General features: G+C 42.5%; 1 protein-coding gene across 1 annotated transcript; it reads right to left on the reverse strand.

The window, feature by feature from the left end:
* Positions 1-317: 317 nt before the first annotated feature.
* Positions 318-25,953, reverse strand: LOC121313957 (KAT8 regulatory NSL complex subunit 1-like). The gene is made up of 14 exons (XM_041246730.1): positions 25,777-25,953; positions 21,497-21,649; positions 21,001-21,150; positions 20,295-20,395; positions 18,921-19,098; positions 15,460-15,619; positions 14,822-15,088; positions 14,116-14,262; positions 11,679-11,830; positions 8,167-8,288; positions 5,282-5,360; positions 4,701-4,810; positions 2,889-3,177; positions 318-2,350 (listed from the first exon to the last, which is right to left on the reverse strand). Exons 1-14 carry the CDS (start codon positions 25,951-25,953, stop codon positions 1,808-1,810), a joined length of 2,628 nt encoding a protein of 875 aa, XP_041102664.1. The 3' UTR covers positions 318-1,807.
* Between the last annotated feature and the right edge of the window lie 798 nt (positions 25,954-26,751).

Here is a 26,751-nt window from a genome sequence, read left to right on the forward strand (position 1 = left end):
AGTGCCTTGTTCTGACCACATTGTAATTGTTAAATGGAACCCAAGTGTTCATTTACTGCAAATAAATAAGTAAAAAGGATCTGGTTGTGATAAGTCCTGGATTGGAGTCACAAGTGAGTAACACTGTTTTATTGCTGTTAAACAAACTCAAGCTGAAATGAGCTATAGCTTAGATAAACGTTTCTGAAGCTTTTAGTTACCATATACACAAACAACCTGATATATAATAATGGAGACCAAACATGTTTAAAGGATTTACTTTTTTAAAATTATTCTTATAATAGCTTTTCTTTGTCAAGCACTGTGCACTCTAGTTATATAATGACTTTTTTTTTTTTGGTGGTATATTTTATAAATACAATTTACAAAGGTAATCCCCAACCCCACTCTGAAGGGCAGGACCTGAGCAGCTGCTTTCCAAACTCCGACAGGACCAGTATGAACTGACACAAAGAGACAGACAGACAGACAGACAGCATCTCCCGCAAACTGAAAAGTGCTAAGGAACAGGTGTTTTAAAGCTGGTTTATTTATATTTTTTAAACACATTTCCACATTAAACAAGTCAAATGTACCTTGGGTAGTTATAAAGGAATGCAGACCGTATCTCTCCCAGTGGAACTAACTCGCTGCCACAGTAAGACTCCGAGGTTATAGGATTATGCAGTGGCAGGGTGGTCATTGTAAGGATTACTTACAAGGTATTTAATTTACCTGCAGCAAACCCCATCCCCTTAAATCTACAAAAATCTAATAAATCATTGCAAGGGTAAATTAGCCAAGCAGATCAGTTCTACAATTTAGTCATTTAACCTCAAAACAAATCTAAAATGGAGTACTTTCTGCTTTGTTGAAAGGGGATGGAGGAGTAGAGAAAGCCTAATTCTGGTGTTTTGGAAAATACTATGCAAATAAAAAGAATATGTAGTGTGAACAGTCTGTACTGATTACTATAGAGGGAGCAGACAGTAATGCCATCTGAATAAGCTTCATGGTTACCTATTCTGTGTAGATAACTAACAGAAATAACACTTATTGTAATAAAGCAATGTTAAGCAGATTACATCCTCAAAACACACTCCTGCTCACTACTACTCTTTGCCAGCAATAATTTTTCTTTCAGCAGCTTGTCATAACTTTGTACTGAAGGATGGTTTCACTGGCTTCCACTTTGCAGTTTTACTTCTGCAGACAACATTAAAGCACCAGTTGTACAACAGTACTGTACCAGAATAGAAAAAAAGAACCCAGGCACAAAACACTTCAGGACAAACCAGTCTGACTCCCCCACAGCACCTGCTTCAGGTTTGTTCAGATTCACTAGTTGAATCTGATAAGAGGCGCATACATGAGATTATAAACTGTTAGACGAAGGTGATAGATGAGTGTGCTAGTGATACTAGTGGCACAGAAATATATTCCCAGAGATAATCTTGTTCCACACAAGTTGTTAAACTTTTGGTCTACCTGGATGAAACCTTTAAAACTGCAGAACTGTTGAGAGCCATTTTGTTTGACAGAACTGTTGCACCAGAAGTTTGATGTTAAATTAAAGAAAGAAACAAAGAAAGAAAGAAAGAAAGAAAGAACATACAAAAGGTATTGTGTAGGGGTGGGGTGGGTGTGGTGTGGGGTAGGTTAGATAGATTAAGAGACAGATAGTTTAATGTGTACCTTAAGGTGTTTTTGCCTCAGAACTATAGATGTTTGAATATCAAACGTAAAAAGCAACCGGAACAGCATGTTTTGTTTCTTTTGTTTTGTTTAAATACAGGAGCAATCCCTTGGTTATATCTGCACTAGCAGACTAAGGCTCATACATTTTACTGGCTGCGGTTTCAGACGTCCTGATGTCATCTGTGTTAGAGGGACTACAGTGTGTGAGATGGAGCACGGAACTGAAGAGGGGGTGCTGGGAGGTAGGCAAGGGATTGCCGTGCTTACTGTGTGACAGAGGGGGCTGCAGAGAAATGGGGGCGAGTCTGTGAGACGGGTGAGGGAGTGTGTCCATTTCCAGGCTGCAGTGAGGAGCTGGGTGGTGCAGGGAGATGGGTGCAAGTCTGTGCAAGGGAGGAGGGAAGGCATCCGAGTCCAGGCTATAGTGAGAGACCTGGGGGGTCAGGGAGGTGGGAGTGAGCTCCATGCTGCCCAGGGATATCCCAGAGTCGGTGCTCTCAGTCCGAATGCCCTGCGTGCTGGGGCTCCCTGTGGCTACTGAGCTGTTCCGGCCTGTCCCTGGGGGCCATCGGATCTGCTGGAAGGCCTCCTCCTCATCCTCAGGGCTCTGCTGCAGCAGCTGCAGATCACCGTCCGACAGGGGGAAGCAGCGTGGCTCCCAGGGCAGCACCGTCTAGAAAAGGAACAGACAGGGTTTCACTGCCAGGTGATTTTTCAATAAAACCTTAAATTAATTTAGTAGTCGACAATTATTTTTATTTTTTCTCCCAAAGTTAGAATGTCCAATTATTTTTAGGCTCAGCTCACCACTACCACCCCTGCACTGCTGCACTGACTCGGGAGGGGCGAAGATGAACACATGCTGTCCTCTGAAGCGTGTGCCGTCAACCGCCCGCTTCTTTACACCATGCAGCCACCTCAGAGCTACTGCATTGGAGGACAACGCAGCTCTGGGCATCTCGCAGGCAAGCCCGCAGGCCGCTCGGCCAGACCACAGGGGTCACTGGTGCACGGTGAGCCGAGGACACCCTGGACGACCTAAACCCCCCACCACCACCCCGTAATTAGAGCTTCAAAAGTTGTCTGGCTCAAGCGGTTATAAAGCTGACGCTGTGTAGATTACTCTGTATACCACTACTACAGTGAAGTAGCGAGTCTTCCGGTGCCTTACTCCATATGGACTATGCACTGCATTTCTTAAGCACACTCACCAGCAGCTCATCGTCAGGCAGGGAGGAGGTGGTGTCCTCACTGAAGGAGAGCACTCGCCCGCCAGGGCCAGGTGTGGGTCCAGAGCTGAAGGAGACCCTCACTGACACTGAGAGAGCACTCGCCCCGCCTGGTCCCAGTCTCGGGGGGGCTGTGTGTCCACAAATAGGTTTTGCTCCTGAGGCTGGGGGGATCAGTCTGCCGCTCGGGGGGGATGGCAGGTGGCAGAGACCCAGCTTTGACTGCAGAGGAGGCTGGGGCGTCAGTCTGCCATCTCCTTTGTTAGATGGCCTAAACCAGAGGAACTACACTGATTACCGATTAAATGTCAGTGTTTGTGGTGGGGGGGGGGGGGGGGGGGGGGTGGGGTGGAGAAGAGACATCCATCACGTCCTGCATTCTCTCGTTGTGCCACTATGGAGTGAAATAACTGCCAAAATACTTGTGTGCAATCAACATGGGTGTCACGATGCTGAACAAACGCCACTTAGTGAAAATAAGGCAAATCTTTATTTAATAGGAAGATCATAAGTTACAATCACTATAGGCATGTGCCGTAAGACATTAAACAAACAGGAACCTAACACTCGTCTGACAGATTATTCTGCCCTATAACTTCCAATCATTTGCCAGTATGAGGATGATCTCAGGTGGTATCTTAAAAGGAAATGGTATAGGTGGTTAAAAGACATCTACTCTGACTAAATGCTCCCCTACATTCATAGCCATAGGTAAAACCTAGGAGAATTTTGAAAGACGTTGCCCAGTCTTAAATCACTAAACAAAATGTGCCAATGAGAATTAACAATCGATTTCATCTGGCAAATGATTGAAAGTTATAGATAGAATAGCCTGTCAGATGACTTTTGTTCCTGTATCTTGGACATCTCATAGTAAATAATGATAATAATAATAAGTTTTACAAAAAATATGTCAGCCTGCTGAATGCATCAATTCAAATGCAACAGTCACAATAATCATGTTTGTTTACCTGCCGTTATTTTACTTATTTGTTTTCCTTCATAACACATATTCGAGTAAAACGTGTGCACAGAGGAAATTGCAAACGGCTATAAAAATAAACTATGAATGCACATTATAATAATAAATCGATGGAACAGTACTGAACCTGCGCATGTGTTTATACACTCATCGATCGCATCAGCACTCGGCTGTGGCTGCCTGAGCTACACAAGATATTTTTGAGCGTATAAAATAACTGTCAAAAATGGGTTGTACTCGAATTTGAGTTCTACTTGTATTTTTGAGTTGTACTCGTACATCTGGATAAACATTTATTTTTTCACAAACTTACAAATATATTTTATGACTACACAGAATGCTTTTTACAGGTACAACTCTACAAGTGTACAGATTTATTTTACAGGTACAACTCTTCTTTACGAGTGTACAGGTTTATTTTACAGGTGCAAATCTTTTCTATAAATTAAGTTTACAAGTATAACTATTTTTTTTTTTTTTTTTTTTTTTACAAGTTACTTCATGCCATAGTTTACAATATAAAAACACATAAGCTCATGATGCAATCATTGGTAAACGTCACAATGTGTTTTGTGGGACTGGGGAGCAGTTTGGTCTAGCTGTTAAAGCTGAGGAACTAGGAGGAGGAAGTGTGGTCTAGTGGTTAGAGCCGAGCGACTGGGAGGGAGGGAGGGAGGGAGGGAGGGAGGATGGAAGTAAGTGTGGTCTAGTGGTTACAGCTGAGAAACTGGGAGGGAGGCAGTGTGGCCCACGTGAGTATAGTCTCATGCTGCCTCAGTTTATCTGGTGCTGGTTTTCAGTTGGTAACTCACCGGCCCACTCTGCGCTGTGTGGAGCTTGGGGCCCAGCTGCCCCAGCGAGACCTCTCCCTCTCCTCCCACTGAGAGTGTCGGCTCAGGTAGGTCTCGTCCGACGTGTCCGCCTGAAACACACAAACCAAGCAAAATGAGAGACAGCTCAGTCTTACAGAGAGATAGAGACCATGGCTAATACTGGAAAGAAATATGGGATATACGCAATAAAACGTAGTGGGAATTGCAAGAGATATGCTAAATTAAAGGCAAAAGTGGTCTAAACTGTAGCCACTTCCCATTGTGTTGGGCATTATTACAATTATATGTCTTATGTAAATGTGCATTTTTATTTCCGATTTGTTTTCATTTTTCATACATTTTAGGTTTAGTATTCTTCTACTATTTCCTTAAAAATAAGTTGTGCTAATTGTGGTTTGTACGATATTGCTTCAATCTTCTGGTGAGCATGTGCCAGGGAGGTTATTGGGGGATCATGCACTGTTATTCTAGCCAGTTTAATCATGCAAAGTTTCTGATCACTGATGTGTAATTAGCACTATCTAATTACAGGCAGTGTGAGTGCAGGAGAGCATTCTGACCTCCTCCGCCTCTTCTTCCTCTCGCTCGGAGCTTGTAAAGTCGACAGGCTGGAGCACCTCCGGGTCTAGGTGACGCCAGCTACAAGAGGAGATTGTACTTGTACAGTCAGAGGGAATACACACAGATTCACAGGGAGTTTTTTTCTAAGAAAAGGCAGATCCTTATTTGCATGAAATATTTACACTACGAGTTTCCACATTCATCTCTCCTCCATTCAGACAGGTATAACCTGAATAGATATATCAAAGCTGCACATAGTGCTTGTGACATAGTCGTGCCTGTCTCCAAGGGCATAAATGACCACTGACACAAGTATTTCCTTCAAGAATGCTGCAATCACGGACGCAGTGACCTTGAAGGTTAATGGTTACATTTCTATTTCAGGGAACCAGGGTCATGATGATAACCTTCCCTATCAAGTACAAAATGTAACATTACCTAATGGGTAGAAATACCAAAGCTGTCAAAAAGGCAATATTGCAGACCAACTGGAATGCTACAAGGCTCAGCCAAGGCCACCTTGCACATTACCATGAGGAAGCCCAGTATAACAGATAGGGCTAAAAAATGAGGGTAAACTCACCTCCATGTTTATGTTAGAAGGGTTGAGCTCAAGGCCGTCCTTAACATTTGTTCCAAAACCAGGATTTTATTGATCCACGACATTCAGCCGACAGAATTGCGTAAGAATATGGGGCGTAGCCCATACTGCTGCATCACAAATGTCCCTGACAGATGCACCCTGGAACAAAGCCCACAAAGTTATCATGCCCCTGGTAGAATCAGTAGTGAATTTCTCTGGAGGGGGCAAGTTGGCTTGCTCATATTCAGGTCTTAACTCTGTCTGTAATCCATTGATAGCCTCTGTTTAGAAAAGCTTTCCCATGGGACTTAGCCCCATAACAGACAAGAAAACGCTCAGACTGCCTCTAACTTTGAGTTCTGTACACATAATATGCTGATGTCCGCACCAGGCAAAGCGTACGGAGCTGCCGCTCTCTATCAGACTGGAAAGGAGGCAGATGAAAAGCCTCATGTTCCGCCCTCTGGTTGATGTGGAATGCAGAGATGGTTTTCGGCAAAAAAAGCTGGATTAGTAAGAAGTGTAACTTTCGCCCTGACAACATAAAGCATGCTTTTGCAAATCGAAATGCTTGCATCTCACCCACCCGCTTAGTGGATGTAATCGCAAGGAAGAAAGCCGCTTTCAGAGACAAATATTTCAGCTCCGCTGAATGCAGGAGCTCAGAGGGAGGCTTCATAAGTGCACAATAAGCCTCCAGCGCAGGACAATGTCAAGATCATGGATGATACTGTTTAGCCTTGGTTACTTTTAATTACTTGCACGGTGCCTAGGCACAAGTACAGTACTGTATAGAATGCTTTACCAACACCTGGCACAGTACTAAAGCACAACGTAAGGTATACACAGAACGGTGTCAATGGTACAGTGCAAAAAAATGGGTCACGGTATGGTGTAAACGGTGTGGTACACATGGTACAGCACACACTGCACGGTTTTGCATGGTGTACACAAAGTGTGCAATGCACGGTATGGTTGAAACGGTACAGTGTGGTGCACAATGCACAGCACACATGGTATGGTGCAAATGGTACACACAGCATGGCGCAAACGGTACCCTTGGAAAGGTACAGTGCATGGTACACAGTACGTTGCAACCGGTACGGTACAGTGCATGGTACGGTGCAGAGCATGGTACACTATTGCTACGGTAACCTTGTTCACTAAGAACGGTGGTAGATCAGTGACCTACAGTTACTTGAAGAAATATGCAGGGATGCCCACGTACATAGTTTCTGGCTTAACCAAACACAGCCCTTTGACTGCAGGAAGCCTGCTGTCAAAGCCCCAACAGCCTTTGCTGTGGCACTGCAAGCAGAAACCTCAATGGCAACAAAACACTGCAGGAAGGACTGCGACCAGAAGCAGGGCTGAGCCCAGCAGCGGCGGGAACGGGAGCAGGTCTGGCACATACAGTTACCATAGAAGATGCCCACCTATAACGCTTTTGGCTAACCAACAGCTTGACACACGAGGAAAGCCTACTGCTAGAGCCCAAACAGTCTTCACATTAATTCTGCAATCATATCTTAATGTGGCAACAAGACACTGTGAGAAAAACTGCAAGCAGCTTGACAGAGTGTGTCTCAGTCTAATGCAGGACAGCTGAGCCCAGCAGCCACATTAGTATTTTTCTCACACAATACATTAACCAACGATTACGTTATTTTAATATGTTTTTTTTTTTTTTAAAACATTTTTTTTTTTTTAATTTTATACTTCAACCGAAGCTAGCAGCTTAAGAGAGAGTACTAGTAGCTGGCTTAAGACTTGAAAAAAAAACCCATGGCTGAGTACATAATACAGGAAATAATTTTACTAAAACACATAAAAACAATTGCAATAAGTATAAAACACAAGCAATAAATCAGTTATCTGTTCGTAGTCTTCTCGCTGAGGTGGTGAAAGGAAAAATAACGACGATACTTGGGGGCGCTCACGACTACGTCACAAGCACTACATGCAGCTTTGATGTATCTATTCAGTTTAAGCGGTATTAAAGAATAAATACCCATAAGGTAATGGTTACATTTCGTATTTGACAGGGAACTGCTTTAAGAAATGTATTTTGAGTTCTGCACTCTATTTTGTACTCCATTGTAGAATTTCCACACATGCAGTAAAAGTAGATGCTCTTTACTTTTGGGGGTTCATTCTTTAAACAGTTACTATCTATTTAAATTACGTCTTCAGTTTAACAAGAGTGTGTACTCTACGCAGACTATGAGATTGGGTTTCCACAGAGCATAAGGCAAGCGGCCTCTTATCTCCTGATTGTGCTATCCTTCAGGGCACTCTGACCTGGGCGTGAGGATCTCCTTGTACTGCAGCTTCTCCACTCTGGCTCCTAGTGCCATGGACATGGGGATGACGATGTTATTGATGTCGAACGAGCTCTCCCCTCTCCGACGCCGGCTTGGTTGCTGGAGGAAAGATGAAACTAGATGAAGAGCGGCATGCAAAGGGCCAGGCACAGGCACTCACACTAACCCCAGCGCAGGAAGTACACACACACACTAACCCCAACACAGGAACTACACACAAATACTAACTCCAACGCAGGAAACTCCCCCCTACACACACTAACCCCAATGCAAGAACTACAAACACACTAACCCCAACTCAGGAACTACACACACACACGCTAACCCCAACGCAGGAACTACACACACACACACACACACACACACACACACTAATCCCAATGCAGAAACTACACACACGCACACACACACACTAAACCCAATGCAGGAACCTCCCCCCCCCAACACACACTAACCCCAACTCATAAATATCATTATCATTATGCTTTGTGAAAACTAGTGGTGCAACAATTAATCAATGCATCGATTTTTGGTCATCTGACCTTACATTTCCCGAGCTTCAATTACATATTGGTGAATCGATTAATCAAATTAGAAACCAGTCTGAAGTCTCCCTTTGCCAGTTTGCATTAAAACCTTGAGTGTGTGAGAATGCACGTCTTTTAATGCTAGAGTTAGGGTTAATGTTAGGACAATATTATATAAAAAGATGCTGAATTTAGTACGGTAGTGTGGCAGGAAATGGCAGTGAGGTGACGTCAGACCAGAAAAAAGTACAAACAGGTCAGGTAGCTGCAGTTTCAACAAACCCGGTGTGCGCCGTTTTTATTTTAAATACAAAAATAAATAAAATGTTTAAACAAAATTAAACACTGCTCACAGAGCACAGAAAATAAATATTCAGACAAAAACAAATCACGAACACAAATAATATAACAAAGATCCGGCTGGGCAGTAGCCTTCACAGATCATCTTAGTTTCCGTTTTGTTTTCGTTTTTAAATATATCTCTCTCCTCTCATTCTCCAGTTCCTCCTCCGAACACCCACCCAGAGCAGGGAGAGCTGAAGGCTTAAATACCGTGGCCGAGGGTTTTAACTAGTTCGTAATTATTCTATTACCCCCTCGGCCACAATCTGCACAAGTTTATTAATGTGCGCGACTGCCAGCTAGTTTACCAATGCACTAGCCGACAGCCACACATTAACACCAGGTTTTTTTAATAAAATACAGAACAAAACAAAACGTATGGCCACGCCGTCATTTATACAAATACAAAACAATAAACAAAACACATGGTTCGCCGTCATCTATAAATACACAAAATGAACACATTAAACAAATACAATAAATCATAATACATAAATAACACAGGGGCAGAGGGGGAGACCCCGGTCCACTATGTAACTCAATTTTTGTTCCTGGGTAGCAAGTGTTATTTCCTAATTGCTTATGCCTCAAAAGTATAGAAAATGGCTATTATTCCCCACAAACTTTGCTTTTGTGACCAGGACAGTGATATTTTGAAATTTACCTTTTTCCAATGAGAAAACTGTCTTTTCGTTCACATAAAGTCAGAAAAAAACAACATATGAATCCAAATGAACATGTATTTATACTAAAGTAATACAAAAATGACTACAAAAGATTTAGAAGTGAGTAGTTTTTTGGGATTTACAATTATACTGTAAATCACTTGCACGAATCAGCCCCCAAATGAAGTCTCCCATCATGTTCTTGTTATACTGTCCTTGGTAGCGGCGTTCAAAGTCCAGTATATTCTGATGGAAGCGCTCGCTTTGCTCCTCCGAGTACGCTCCCATGTTCTCCTTGAATTTATCAAGATGAGCATCAAGGATATGGACTTTGAGGGACATCCTACACCCTACAGAGTCTCAACCAGCTCCATGTAGTTTTCGGTCTTGTGATTGCCCAGGAAGCCCCGAACCACTGTGACAAAGCTGTTCCAAGCCGTTTTCTCCTTACTAGTGAGCTTCTTGGGGAATTCACTGCACTCCAGGATCTTCTTTATCTGTGGTCCGACGAAGACACCGGCTTTGACCTTTGCCTCAGACAGCTTAGGGAAGAAGTCTTGAAGGTACTTGAAGGCTGCTGACTCCTTATCTACAGCTCTGATAAATTGTTTCATAAGGCCCAATTTGATGTGCAGTGGTGGCATCAGCACCTTCCGGGGGTCCACCAGTGGCTCCCACTTGACGTTGTTCCTCCCCACAGAGAACTCGGTCTGCTGTGGCCAGTCCCGCCTGGTGTAGTGCGCCTTGGTGTCCCTGCTGTCCCAAAGGCAAAGATAGCAGGGAAACTTGGTAAAACCGCCTTGGAGACCCATCAGGAATGCCACCATTGCAGCCTCTTGATGCCATCTCAGAAAAATGCAGATATGTATCCACTTAGGCAGCAGGAACTAAACTGAACTAGTGGGCTTAAGGCCCCTGTATTTATACTACTATTTATATTACTGGAAAGTTCTAGAAGTTACTCCAAGTTTACTCAGCACTGAATCTATCTGGAATGTTCTAGAAAATAGGTAAATTTCAAAATATCACTGTCCTGGTCACAAAAGCAAAGTTTGTGGGTAATAATAGCCATTTTCTATACTTTTGAGGCATAAGCAATTAGGAAATAACACTTACTACCCAGGAACCAAAAAAAAATAAATTGTTACATGGTGAAATAAACAAAATGTATTAAACAGCAGGGCTTTCCTACCGCCCTGCTACAGGTAGTTAAATTAGTCAGGATTTGTGAGATTAATTTAAATGTTTTGCTTTGGACATAAAATGTTAACAGTAATGAACATCCATAGTTTAATTCCGTTAAAATATAGTATTTTTTTATTATTATTACAATGTTAAAGGGGCATATGATGCAGACGCACGCATATTCCTTTCAGTTGTTAAAAACTGATGTCCTTTGTATTTATTTTTTATAATCTGAAGTGTTCTAATTTGAATAAAAGTTGTCTTTGTGTGTAACTATTATGCACAACAGTGTTTTTAGTTATTGGCTCTTCTGTTAAAAAAACAAACTAATGTTTGTTCTTTATTCAGAAAAAAAAAAAATCAGTGCATCGATTATTGCTAATAAATACCTATACGATAATCAAATAAGAAATTAGGCTGCCGATTGCACCACTAGTGAAAACCCACATTCCATTTATTTAATTTCCTTTTTTTTTAAATCATAAAAGACTGACAGTCCACCTGGTTTACAAACAGTATGCAGGTTAAGCTAAATGATACAAATTTAGAAATACTGATAGAATACAGAAACTTATTACATTTAAAATGACGTTTCAACTAGAAGTCTTCAAGACATTGAAAAAGTTTCTTTCAGTATTTCTGCGGAGAAACTTCACAAACAGAATCCATGGTGACTTCACATTTACCTGCAAGAGTATCACAGAAGCGCATTCTTTTACCATTACACAAAAACAAACCCTGTGACTCAGTATTTATCTTTGGACTCTCACCTGTGGGGTGGTGGTGGTGAGAGAGCCAGTCAGTGTGGGGTCATTGGCCGGGATTACTGTGGTCTGGGACTGGGCCTCGGGACAGGTTTTGGGAATGTAGAGACTGGGGCTGCCTGCGCCCCTCTGCAGCTTCTCGCCTCGACTCGCACAGCCTGCCCATGGAGAAGACACAGTTACAGCACCGTTGTCGAGACACATCTGTCTTAAGCAGCATTGTGATTAAGAATCATGGTATTAAATTATTTAACACCATCACCCCTTACATTTGACCAAAAGAGTCTCAAATTACCAGGGAAACCTCCTATAAGTCAAAAGTTAAAACAAATGACAAAGATGTATCATTAACAATACAGGACAACTCTGGTAAAGTAAAGCAGTTTATAGAAAACAGAATAGCTAGATGAGTAAAGAAGTGACTCTGTTGTGCAGTAAAAGTTACAGAATTGCAGTAAAACATCTAAGGGTTAAAACAAACAAATCAAATCAGTTAAACAAACCAATATTTTTGGTGGCCCCAGAGTGCTGCAAATTTTGGTCCTAAAAATGCAAAGTATATAGACATATAGACTTCTAAAGTTTTTCATGTCTTAATACAAAGTGTTTCTTATTTAAAAAATACAGCAGCCCCTCTTAACTCTGATCTAGATCTTAATTCCCAGGCCCTTCTAAAATCAGGTGTTTTGCTAGATTATTTTTTTGATCTTACAACAGATCAAATTTGATAGGTTAATCAAATCATATAAATTGATATATAAGCTAAAGTACATTACTAACACATTTAACCCTTTGCGGTCCTATGTCAGACCAGGTCCAACATTACAATTTATCCTTTCCAGTCCGATGTCAGACTGTCCGCATCATCAAAAGGACGTCAAGCACAGGTCGCTAGTAGTTTTTTCGTAGGAAAAAGCAGAGAAAACCTTTCAATTGCTGAGTGAGACCGATAGGAGCCAAAAAAAAGAGGGGGGGGGGCCTGTCTATGTGCCTCTGCCCCACAAAGATAGAACGGACACAAACAAAGGAGATAGCTGCTTCCGCATCCAGCGCTCAAAGAATATCACAGACATTTGCAGTGCTTTTTGCGATGTTACAGTAATAAAATAATGACTTGGATCGCGTTATTGAGGAGTTTGGTGATAAAACAAGTGATCAGGAGAGGATTTATCAGTATGCACGTCTATGAAGAGGTATGTGAAAAATACAGCGAACAAGGGGTGGGGCTTGGCTGGAGACGCAGTACTGAGTGTCCTTTTGCGATGCAGTGCCTTTTAAACCGATTTTACTCTGGAAAAAAAAAAATTTAAACAGTGTGTGTAAAATAAACAGCGAATGTGAAAATAAATTGGATCTAACGCCTGACAAGCTCTGAACAAATAGACTATAAAGGGTTAAGTTAAATAAACATAAAAAACACTTTCACTTCCCTGTTCCAATCGCATGCTGCACAATTCCCTGCTAAATTTAACACAAGTATAAGATTTTGCAATGCTGGTATATCATAAAATGAGATGTAAAACTGGAATAATCCAGAACGATAGGTTGTGAAGGCTTTGCCCCACTGAAATACTGTAAAGCACAGGATGTCAACCAGTAGTTAAAATGATACATTTTTCTAGACCATTGTAGTTTCTGCACAATAAACAAAATGGCAAAAGACACTTTCATAAAATAATGGCGTGACTGAGGTTTACTATGTGATACATATTTCTAATAGAGTAAGCGCCGCCTAATCTGGATACTGATAATCGGAACATAGGTATAGTATGTGTCACAAAGCCTTTCGGCCTCTATGACGGTGTTAAATCTAGGTTGGGATCGATGCTGGAATTAGTTACAGCCACAACATGCAAAAATAACAAACAGTTTATTTACAAAAGCCTTAACACCGATAACACATATCCCTTAAAGAGTTATCTTGCGTGCAAAGCTATTGTCTTATTCGAAAACAAGCCTTTCGTATACTTATGCTGCCTGGTGACCATTGGGCTCCATTGTTCAGGTCCCTTGATGTCTATCCCCGCCAAAATCATTAAAAAGAGAGTTCTGTCTCTTGGTCAAAGCCCTGCTTTTGGCTACTGTTAGCAACCTCACTACTCTTTCCTCCTCCTTCTCTGCCTCCTCTCTCCATGGTGACGAACTCTCCAGTCTGTCTCAATCCAGGGATTTTTAATTTTCTTTTTCTCTACACAGTCCCCCAGTCAACCGCTATACAACTAGGAATTCATAGTCTGGCAACAATGTCCATTGTTGATGAACTACACTACACTAACATAAGCTGGGCGCATAAAGTGGTTCTTTACTTTAAAAGTTTAGTCATGTATTTACTTCCTTATTGTTGTTTGACTATGGCAACAAATACTTGCAAATATATTATAAATACATAACCTGTATATAAAGTCAATGTAGTAATTGTGCTAATTTTATAGTTGGTACTCACCGTGAGGTCGGAGGGTGGAATGAAGTTTCCTGATTTGGGATCGGCTCTTCTCCAATGTGGGAATAGTCTGGAAGTTGGGAGCAGTCTGCCAGCTCTCTAAGCGATGCTTGAGTAACCGCTCAGAACTGCTTTTACTGTGACCATATTCTGAAATAGAGGTGGAGACAGAGTGAGTTAGAAGATGAGCTGAGCATGGCAGGGTGAAACAACAACTCTCTTAGAGTCTGTTTGTTAAGGGGCCTTATTAACATTATTTAAAGTGCATATATGATGGATAATCCTGCATCTGTCTGCAATCTTCTAGGCATACTGGAGTCGAGTTGGAACGACTGTTTTTTAATAAAGGCATTACTGTTGATAATAGCCTTTCTGACAGTCATCTAAAGCTATATGGAGCAATGTCACTACTACCAAGATGTCCCTCTCACTTCTTGTCCAGAAAGAGCGGGGAAGGTAATTAAACTGGGAAGCAGAAAAAAGAAAAAAAAATCCAATATTTCAGTCCATCCATGGTGGAGTAAAAAAAAAAAAAGAGAAAATAAATTAGGTCAAAAATCACAATAGGAGTTAGATGATAATTATTAACTGAAGACGTAATTATCGTCTAACCTCTATACTATAGTGCACAGAGCAGTTGCCAAATGTAACTGCGTCTGTGACTGACCCCACACTGTGAAGTAGTACAGGGCAGGTCGGGGGTACTGACTGGCAGAGGAGAGCAGTGAAGAGGCCAGCTTGTGGCAGGCGTTCTTGGAGGTGTCTGTGAGTTTCCTCTTGATCTGGGAGAGCCGCAGAGCTTTGACCCTGTGAGGCCCCTGTGTCTCCTCCTTCATCCTGTGCAGTGTGGGGCCCGACTCCTGCTGGAGGTGCCTGTGTGGTCCCGGGGTGGCCCTGCCCCCCTTCAGCCAGTGAGGGCTCAGAGACTGACCTGCATCCTGCAGCTTGCCTTCTACGAGTAGGTGAAGAGGAAGATCTGAGGAGAGCAGCACCAACACACACAATATTGAAATGGGGCAGCACTGTTGCTGTGTGCAGTTTTACTGTTAAAAGGTCTATACCACAACATTTTACTCGTGACCAAGACGGACAGGCCTCTGTGGGTGAAAGGTTAGTATATTAGTCAGCTGCACCACCAAAAAAAATATTTTAACACTTGCTAGATCATGTCTTTTTGCAAAAATTGTTTAACTATTCAACTCCCATAAAGTATTTTCCGCAATGCAGAAGAGCAGAAAAATAAAAAAATATATATATTTAAATGCTACATAATATGGAGATTGAAATGCTTCCTGCAACAGCCCTCTTTTCTCCTACGTGTTGGTCTGTTGTCCTTGGTAGACTTACCGTGTGAGAATGAGAGGATGGGGTGGAATGAGGGCTCCAGTGCAGCCCCACGCTCCTCCATAGTGCAGCCGCTGTGGTCGGGGGTCTGAGTGGGGAGGCGGCGGCCACCACACAGAATACAGGAGGAGGACAGCTCACAGCTACAGCGTAGCATCAGAGGCTTGGGAGAGAGAGGGAACGAAACGGGTTAGATTTCCAGTACACCCAGTCAAACATGCAGCTTCTAAAGTCTGAACCAGTGCTGGGGCTTCTTAATATGATGCTAATCTTTTCTGTTAATGCATATAAAACAAGGGCAACTATATCAGGACACCCTTGTAAAAGAGACTTCGGTCTCAATGGATTAACTACCTAGTTAAAATATGAATAAATAAATAAATGAAATAAAAATATTCCAATGCCAAAGTGCACCACGATGATGCAGGTATGAGCCAAAACGTTTGAGTACTTCTAGGTATAAACATATGAAATAATAAATAAATAAATAAATGAAATAAAAATATTCCAATGCCAAAGTGCACCACGATGATGCAGGTATGAGCCAAAACGTTTGAGTACTTCTAGGTATAACTCCCTTATAAGGGCACCTACCTTCATGTCATTATTCTACTACTAATGTTTTAAATTCGTAAATTCATTTGAAAGCAAAGGACAAATGCAAATTAGGAGATGAGAGTTGATACTCTCTCTTTGGCATATAGGAATACAATTGACACCCTATTTATGTATATAGGAAAGTGAACAGAGCTGACACTGGAAAAAGGAGGAACTGGTTTGGTCCAATAATTTGCTTGCCATACACATAGGTTGGAAACAAGACTTTCAAATCTCACGCACCTTCACATCTTAATCTATTCAATTATATTATCCAGGTGCCAATAATTGTACAGTAAACTTCCAAGATAGATACATTTCTGTTATTTAAATTGGTTTATAAAGAGCAGATCAGCACTAGCACCACAGTGTATGCCTTTCAGTTTCTCTACTAAGACCAGACCATGCATGGCTCTTCAAGGAACCAAACGTGACTCTCGAGTCATTCATAAATACACAATTACTTTTTTTTTTTTTTTTTTTTTAATTCATTAAACATACTATTGGCGCCATCGCACATCTACAAATGACCAACTCCGGAGGTGATCTCTTGCTTTATTTATTTACTTATTTTTACATCCACCTATCCGCTGCTGTTATTGGTGCGAAGTGTAGTGTAGAGCTCTTTAGTTTCATTTAAAAAATGGTAAAAAGAAAGAAGTTGGATAAAAAATAGCATTCTTTTTAGCCAGAATGGACTGATATGTATGCCTTTGTGGAGTATTCAGGATTTCCACTTTGTCTCATATGCAATGAAAAAATCTAATTTACAACGACATCTCATGATAAAACAATACCCAGAAGGTGAGGCATGGTCAACTAAAGGTTTAAATTTAGCAAGTTTTTCAGGCTCTCACAGATCGTTCGCAAAAGTAAGCCTTTCATTGATGGCGAGTATGTGAACAGCTGTACGCTTTTTGCAGAATTCCCCAACAGACAATCTTGCAGCAAATACAAGATACATTTATCTACAAAAACTGTTCACAATTGAGCTATGAAAAAGCATGGACCAGGGTGACAAGCAGCAAATCTACTACATATTTTTCATTTGCTTTGGATGAGTTAACGGATGTCTGAAGTTGCACTTAGTACGAGAAGAAATGCTTGGAATTCTGCCAATTCAAACTCAAATAAGAGGTGAAGACATACTTAAAACTGTGATGGATTTTGTTGGCGAGAAAAACACATAGTTAGGGAAGCTTATTTCAGTGTGTACTGACTGTGCACTCAGCATGATGGAAAAACACAAGGGATTCATTGCTCTTTTCTCAGAACAGAAACGTCCCATTTTAAGCTTCACCTGTATTATGCACCAGTCAGCTTTTATTATCTTGTGGGCATGAGGAAGTACCCTGTTGGTGGTTCTTGAGTGCATGTGTGCCTTTATGCCTTTATGGAAGCATCCTGGACGTGCAACAGGAGACGCTTCGTTAAGCGACCAATTGAGCAGGCAGGCTCAAATTGATCTGGAGTTCAAGTCCCGATTAGCCGGGGGGGGGGGGGGGGGGGGGGGGGGGGGGGGGGGTCGAGGGGGGGGATCTGCTCCATGGACAGAACTACTACACAAAACCCTTGGGGGGTGGGGGGGGGGGGGGGGGGGGGGGGGACTCTGATGATGCCGGGACTCTGGGAGCCAAGAAGTAGGTCAGTTCAGGGGGTGTTGATCCTAAAAAATTTATAGAGGGTTTGCGTAGTGTAGTAGGTTCCTTGAGTGAGACGTTCCTTTTAGTGTGACTAGTGCTCGCCACTTGTGTGGTAAACTTATTTTTAATTTGTTTTCTTTATTACATATGACACTAGGGCTAACACTGCTGGTACCCTAGTGGCAGCACCTGCGTTGTAATTAAATCTGAAACGCCTGTGCAGCGTGTCAACACCCAATGCTATGTGTCTGCCTCAAATTATTCAGTGACTGATGACCCCATGTATGTAACATCACCCTATTACGGGACATTACAGGTGATTTGAGTCAACTTAATGTTAAACTTCAAGGGCAAGGAAACACTGAGCAGGCAGTTTTTACATTTGAATCCAAATTGAATCTGTTCATCGGAGACAGAGACTGGCAGAATGTTTTAGATTCATGCATGGTATAGTATCCTAGCAACAATCTAGATCTGCAGCAGCTTGTGCTGTTTACATCTGATCTGCGAATGTTGTTCAAGTCTTGTTTTGTGGACTTTTGCAGACACAGCACTTTGTTCAAGTTTATGATTCATTCCCATTGAACTTGTGTGGAAACACTGGGTTTGATTCTGGGCATCTTAAATCTGAGATTTGGAGCTGGAAGTTGCCAACTTCAAGGAGTCAGACATTTAGGTTGAAAAGTTTTGCACTAAGTTCAAATCTGGAAAGCCTTGCTCGACAACATGCAGAACTATCAAAACTGCACAAATGGACTGATTTTAAGAAATTGGAATGCAAAGACAACCTCATTCTGCAAACTTGGAATGAACTTCCGCTTACATAGGGCACGGTGCAGAATGTCAGTTTTGCTCTCTTTTTGGCTCCACCTGTACATTTGAACAGACCACCTCCAACTTGAATTGAAGTTGCAATCACGATTAACAGAAGAAAGCCTGAATGCTTGCATGAAGCCAAACTTGACCAGCTATGAACCTGACTTCAATGAAATGAGCAAAGAGATGCAGCAGCAGAAGTCACATTAGTGTGCTGTAAGTATATGTGGCGGGGTGTCCTGCCACTGTGCGTATTTTGTGTTTTATGTTGTATGTAGTGGTGTATTGTTGGTGTATATATATTGGTGCACGGAATATAATGGGGCTGTGGTGCACGAGTGATTTAAAATATAAATGATGATTAGACTGTTTGAAAAGACAGGTCGTACAGTGTGCAGTGAGGCGTACCTTGGCTCGCACGTAGGGTGCCCCGCCGATGCGTACCAGCCTGCGTCTCTGGTGGCGCTGCAGCGGTCGAACCCGGGCTGCCACACAGCTGCTGTCCAGTGGGGCAGCCGGGGCACTCAGACAGTCCACCCGTTGTCTCTTCCAGAGAGCCTCCAGAGAGCTGTCACATACCTCAGAGCTGAGGGGCACACAGACAGAGTCAGAGGAGAACACACAAACCTTTGGATCATTGTCAGGGAGCTGGAAATATAAATTTATCTTTATAGAGAAAAAAAAAAAAGATAGAATTCAACCCCTTTACCTGTAAATATACAATATCAGGGATAGAAATAAGACTCCCATTGCATAGCACTTTTATCCCATCCTGGTTGTGCTTTAATAAGACAAACCTGAGCTTGTTACCTATACACTGGAGCTAATCAAGCTCATAGTAAACCTGAAATGGTTAAAACTGCTATGCAATAGGTGTCTTATTTCCATCTCTGAACATATAGTACTAGACTGCTCTGTAAACACCAGAAATTGAGGGCTGAATAGAGCTACTAGGACAGATGGCAGAAGAGAACAGAGCACAACAACACAGGTTATAGAAAGGCAGATAGCCAAGGTTTTGCGGTAAAGAAATCCCTTATTTAATATTTGCTTTTTATCTCTATTAAATCACTATATAAGGCCATCCCTGTACTAAAAACCACAAAGCTTTCTATTAACTAGACTACTGGGCGCTGTATTGAGCTGTCACTAACACTGCTAAACTTTATCCTGTAGGTGTGGGCAAAGCTGGCTCTTCTAGTGCTGGCTTCATTCCAAATTGAAAAGTTGACTTTCTTGAATAATTAAACATGGAAATGAATGGGCTTCTGTGACATGGGGCTGCCCATCCCTAGTATATTGTATGCATTATCTTGGCAGGACCGATCAGATGCAGATCTAAAAGGATACTCTCTGGTTACATAACATGTGAAATCTAAATGTTACATGACAGACTAATACCCATGTCATAAGCTGCTATTGCCCGCTATTTCTGAGATGCCTCCTGCAGATGCAGGCTGCTGCACAGCACAAACTGGAAAACTCTCTTGAGGACAACAGCTGAAACGATTTCAGGAAGTTCATAAAACTGTCTTGTGTGTCAACACAGAGATAAAGATGACCCATCGGATGTTTTAGAAAAATAGAATAATGCTCAGTTTTGCTAACATATCTAATGAGATTTCAAGTATCCAAGTAAGAGCCGTAAAGATGACAAATCTACACAAAATAGCAGATAGCACCCCAGCCTTTGCAAAAACTTCTATGGAGGGGCAACCACAGTGTCTGTAGTACTGATCCTGTGCAGCTTGTCTGTGTCTCTGGGATTTGCAGTATACTGACCTGTGGAGGGAGCCATTGAGCACTCCCGGAGAGTTGAAAGGGGACCCTGAGGAGCTGGAGGGGGACAGCACACTGCCCAGAGACTGGGCCACACGAGAGCTCTGAGGAACAAACAATGTTACTACACCTTCCCACCAGCAGAGGGCCCCCCCCCCCCCCCCCCCCCGACCCTCACTCCCAAATCAAAAATATTTTTCTATCAAAAAGGATTTCATAATCAGTAGTCCCTCGCTAAACCAGGCATGGCTATAGACACGAGTTGTCCGATTTAAAAAAACTATTAAAATAGAAATTGTAATAAATCTGTACAGTAGGCCTATACAAAAATCAAATGTAGCACACTTTTTTACTTTAGCCTAACTTAACACAAAATAAATCATGCTGCTGCATTTTACACATTACTGTACAGTGTCAAAATAGTAAAATATACTCTCTGTATTTATTTTAGTTTTTTTATGAATGAATATGAAATCGCTTTGTGCCATTGGGTTGGATTTATGTTTTGCCTTTTTGCGCCTAGAACTGCCTTGGTGCCCCTGAATTTTCACACCTAATGAAGGCAACATTGCCTTGCCCTTCATGACTTAAACTTCATGTCCTGCATACATTTTAGATTAGTGAAACCTAAACATGTCTAGTCCTAAAGGCTGCTTGAGTAGGATATTAAAGCCCTGTAGGCAGATTTTAATTACATTTTCACACTGACCTGGTGGCAGAGGTTGTGCAAGAGCTGAGCAGGGCTGAGCAGGGAGGAAGCAGAGGGGGACGGGGAGACAGGGGTTTGCCCTGGCCCCAAGTGAGAGGGTTCTCTCAACAAGGACTCCAGAGAGGGGGCTTCACACAGAACCACCGGCACCTAAACACAGAGACAGAGGGAGAGAGAGAGGAGGAGGAGTGGAGAAGGAAAACAATTAGCCTCACACTACCAGCCTAATGTAATTTATACCAGAATGACTGGTCTAATAACTAAAGTGTTGCAATTACAGAGCAGGCCAACATGACTTTAAGCCAATGGCTCTAATTTCTGATCCTCCCTCCCCAACGCATGAAATTATAATGCAATGTTGTTCAAAATGAATCCCTTTCCAGTAAACTGGGTATTATTTCTCAGTCTTAACATTAAAAAAAAATAAAAACCTCACAACTACAGAATAACAAGTATACACTGAGTGTGTCAGTCGGTCAGTGCATCAGCGCAGTACCTTGTTGGTACGGATGTGTCTGTAAAGTTCAGTTTGCTGCCGGATACGGTACTCCAGGTCAGACACCTGTGCCTGTAGCCACACCCATCGACTGCCCACCTTGGCTCTCTGCTCCACCCAGTGCCACTCGTGGGCCGAGAAGGACGGTTCTCTCTTTGGGGGGGGGGGGGGGGGGGGGGGGGGGGGGGGGGGGGGGGGGGGGGGGTGGGTTGGTAAATCACTCGGTGTATGCAGTACCTACTAGATGCTTCAAACATTTACTTGGAGGCGGAGTCAAATAATAATGATCAACCCATTTCACTGGGTTATCAACCAGGTACAATATGCTAAGCAACCCCCGCTATGGCTGAGCTACCCGATCAGTGTCAGGAAGAGCTAAATCATTACGAATAATGCTCACCATATGAGGGAGAAACTCACCTCTAAGCCTGTGTTGTAAGGGTTGACTAGGAACCCGCCCTTAATACTCTAGTTCCAAAAACCAGGGTTTCCAGGATCCATAACCTGAAGTCTGTAAAACCTAGTGAAGGCATGGGGAGTGGCACACACTGCTGCATTGCATACATCTTTCACAGATGCACCCTGGAATAAAGCCCACAAAGTTGCCATGCCCCTGGTAGAATGGGCAGTGAGCTTTGTCTGGAGGGGGCAAGTTGGCTAACTCATAGGCAGTCCTGACATTATCTACTTGGACAGCCTGTGCTTAGACAGGGCTTGACCATGGGACTTTGGCCCATAGCAGACAAAAATAGTTCAGACTGCATTCAACTTTTCACGCTGTCAACATAGTACGCCAGAGCCCGAACTGGGCAGAGCGTATGGAGCTGTCAGTCTGTTATACTGGAAAGGAGGTAAATGGAAAGCCAATTCCACAGACTGGTTTACATAAACCCAGATTGGTACGGAGCGTGACCTTTGTCCTGGCCTCTCTAAAAAAAAAAAAAAAAAAGCAGGCTTTCGCTATAGATAATGTCTGAATATCACTTGCCTGCAGAGGTGATAGCATGCAAGAAAGCTGCTTTAAATTTCAGCTCTGCTGAATGCAGAGGCGCAAATGGAGACTTCATGAGTGCATTAAGTACCACCTTTAGCCTCCAGCAAGGAACAATGTCCTTGTGACAGAGAAAAAATGATTCTTGGTGTTAGATCTTCCCCCCGACCTGTGAGGGCGCTGTGTAAAGGGAACAGAGTACCCTGGACTGGATGGTCCATCAATTCATTCCCAGGTGTGACAGAAATATAATGAACCATGGTTGTAAATCTCCCTCCTGACCTGTGAGGGCGCTAAGCAAGGGCAGAGTTCTTTGGACGGGCTGACTTGACAGTTCTTTTCCCAGGTCGGGAAGTCGGTCAGTCTGGAAAAAGGCGAGATTCCATTGCAAGAACGTATCGACCTTGAAGGGAAACAATGTAGCAGCCGCAGATTGTAAAGGCAGCTGCATTCGTTTACCAAGGGATCATGCGTGTCAGCATATAATGGGGACGGAGAATCGCAATCTGTTCCTTTGCTTGGTTTGTGAACTTGAAAACCTGAAGGACCATGAGAGACGCAGTAACCACTGCTGAAATAAACCTGTGCTTTAAGAATACTCATGAGTGTTTTATTTGTTTGTGTCTGTTAGTAATCGTCTGTGTTTGTAAATCGCTAGATGGCAACATGTTCCAGAGCTGTCGCCAGAGGCCAGCACAAACCCAGGACAGCACTTCACTTGTATCACTGTAAACTCTATTGTACCACAAACGCTAATTCACGTGTGTATGCGTTTTGTGTTTAATGTGGGGCTACAATAACGGGACTATTATTTCGGGACCAGCCCAGGGATTATAAATGTAAGAAATATATGGCGCTGTATTACTTATCAGCGTTGTTATTTCCTGTTTGTTTTGCCGTCCGGCACTGGACATAAAAATAAATAAAACAAACCTTTTCACCTGGATTACAATTGTCTGTATGTTCTTTAATCACCTGCACCTCCACACTATCAACTACTCTGCCACACCAGGGTTCGGTGGAAGTCTGCCATCTAGAAAGGGGGCGAGGCTACGGTACACAAAATCATTGGACGCGGAAGGGAAACGATGTGGCACCTGCGGATTGGTTAATGATCTGTTCCTTATTATGGTTACGCTGAAACTGGAAGGACCTGTGTAGAGAACAGTGAGTGTTTTATTTGTTTTGTTTGTCTGTCTAAAACTCTGGTATTTGTTCACCACTGTTCAATAGACTAGACGGCTAACATGATCCAGAGCTGTCGCTTAGGGCCAGCACAAAACCCAGACATCACTGCACCACTGTTTCAAGTAATAAATTGTGCTTTACCACAAGCACTGCAGCACTCACTTTGGACTGGTGATCGTGTGTGTCTGTGTGTGTGTGTGTGTGTGTGTGTCTCTAATTGTGTTTAGTACTGTGTTATTTATTTGCGGGACTGCAACCGTTTATTATTACTGAGTAATACACATGGCTATGTATTGCCAGCCCTCTATTATTTACTGCTTGGTCATCAGACCATTGGATTATAAATAAAAGAGGACATTTCACCCATACTTTGTTGTTTGGCATTGCGCACTAATTACCGTTTTGCCACAGTCCTTCATAGGCGGCCAAAGCTGTCGAGCCCCTTTCAAAAACGTCCCTGCCAGGAAGAGAGCTCCTGGGGAGACCGAGTCAATCTTAACATGGCAAGCTGAAATAAACGCCAGACAGGCCTTAAATAAGAGGGGGATTTCCACTTGTCAAATAGGTCCTACAAAAACTGCAGTACTACTGCCATGGGACAAGTTGTGGAGTCGAACCCACGAGGCAGACACCAGGGGATCTATGTACTAATATTACTTACATGTTCGTAAATACGGCAAATTCGCAGCCTCTGTCCTTCATTGAATTTCTGCATGCGATGTACAAAGCAGCTCTTTTTCGTGAACAACTATTGCAATTTCACCGCAAGTTTTACGAACAGCAAATTACTGCTCATTATACGGAGAGATCAGAGTTTGCATCTCATTATAAATGCATTTGCAATGCCGAAAGACATCGTTTAGAAATTGCAGAAGTAAAGCAAACATTGCAATGTAATAGTGTAGCACAAACAGACCCCGGGTCCAGCGAAAACAAAACAAACCATAATCTAAAAGCATCCCAAAAACAGAAAGCATGAATAAAACTAAGCCTGTTTCTATATATGGAGGTTTAACATGGTACACATGCACGGTAATTCTGCACTCTAACCATGCTTCCCTACATGTTTTCAGTGCTTTAATTTAATTTAAGACCATCACAGAAAACTTTAGTTTCAGTCTATGTATATTTCAGTTGTGTAAAAGGAAATAAGTACAGTAGCCTACATACAGCAGGCTACAGGGGTAAATACTTCTCGGCGTGTTTCATTTGTCTATGCATTACATCAGTAACTAATTTCTAACCGGTACTGTACAGTATTATTGTTCAGCCAATACCTGCCCCCCGCCGTGCTGTAGGAGACAATGCACTGTGCTCCGACTGTAGGCAATTTGAGAAAATACAGTACTGAACATTTACGAGCTTTGTCCATTTGTTTGGCTTGGATTATCAGAGATTTAGTTTCTTGCACTGTCCACGTAATAGGGGTTACCATGTTTACAGAATGAAACACTTATTTCTTCAATTTACTGAAGCCGCACCAACTCTGAAGCAGTTAAAATAACAGTATATAATAGAATACAGTAACTTAAAGTGTATGTGTAGGCCTGTTGCAGATGGTAGCTACAGATTTTCTTTATATTGCTCTCTCATAACATGTTAAATGTAAAAAAAGCCAGATTTAAAAAAAAATTAGATCCGCTATTACCATTTAAACGTGATAAACTAAGTAATCCATCACAGTCTATCATTCTGCCACCAAGTAATAAAGTGGAATAGTTGTATGCTTTATGTAAGTTTAAAATAAAGCACATTCAAATATAAAATAAACCAAAACAAAAATGTATTTATTGCCATTGCTATTTAATATAGACTATCAATAAATAATTTTTATTTATTTATTTTTTTTTTTAAGAAACTACACATAAACAGAATGTTTCACATACAGATAGCTGAATCTACGCCAGTGAGAGGTATGCATAAAATAACAGGCACAAACCGAAGTCGTAAATCAGCCAAAAATGATGATACATCAAGAGTAAGCGCAAAACTTCAATTTTTCGAGTGAAAATTACTTTAATACATTGCGGGTAAGTCTATGAAGTCACAAAAACCAACGGAAAGATATGATATATGATATAAATCAATGACATATAGAGACCCAGGTCTGCAAGATGCTCCACTTGTACCTGTACTGGGAACACATGGATGCTGCTTTGGCATTTTGTAGGGTGTCAAAAACCCGGTTGTACAGAAGCAGATGGCTCAGATGCAGCTGTTCAGGGGCCAGACCCAGAGCTGCAGGCTCGATGGGTCGAGATGCTATAAGGTCCCCCATGCCTGACTGAGCAGGTCGCTGCGTGTCAGCAGTCTCTTATGCTGACTGCTCAGGAGCTGCATCAGGGTTGAAAACCTGCCTCCTTGGCCAAAATGGGGTTACTAGGAGCACCATGGCCTAGTCCTGCCTGATTTTCTCCAGATACAGTGGGAGCAGGGCAAGAGGTTGGAAGGCAATAACTGATGCCTCAGCCACCGAGGAATCTATTCCCAACAGGTCCCCACCTGCTATTATGGAGAACCAGAGGGAACAGTAGGTTGATTTCTGGGAGGCAAAGAGGTCTATTTCTGCTCTCCCTAACCTCTCCCAAATAAGGCTCACCAACTCTGATGGCATGGGACTCCCCTTGAGGCGAGGTCCGCCGCCCAGTTCATCACCCCAGGCAGATGCATTGCTTGCAGTGAGAGGAGGTTCTTATGCATCCACAGCAAAAGTTTGCGGGCTGCACAATGGAGACTGGGCGACCGGAAGCCGTCCTGGTGACTGTTGTATTGTCTGTATGGACAAGCACATGTCTGCCTTGAACCGCCTGTAAACTGCTTGCAGCTCTAAAACACTGATGGAGAACCTGCCATGGGTGGGGTTCCACACACCTTGCACACCCCGGCCATTTCACACAGTGCCCCAGCCCAGTGTCACGGGTGACCCTAAAACCAGTCTTCCCTTGTACAGGGTGTGAGCAACTTTTTTGAGTGAAAGGTGAATGCAGCAAAGATGTACAGTTCTTTGACAGAAACAGTTTGATTTATCTGAAGTCTTCTCACTGATGATGGGAATGAGAATGTAGAGATGGGAGCC

This window comes from Polyodon spathula, chromosome 4 (genome assembly GCF_017654505.1).
Source record: "Polyodon spathula isolate WHYD16114869_AA chromosome 4, ASM1765450v1, whole genome shotgun sequence".
NCBI lineage: Eukaryota > Metazoa > Chordata > Actinopteri > Acipenseriformes > Polyodontidae > Polyodon > Polyodon spathula.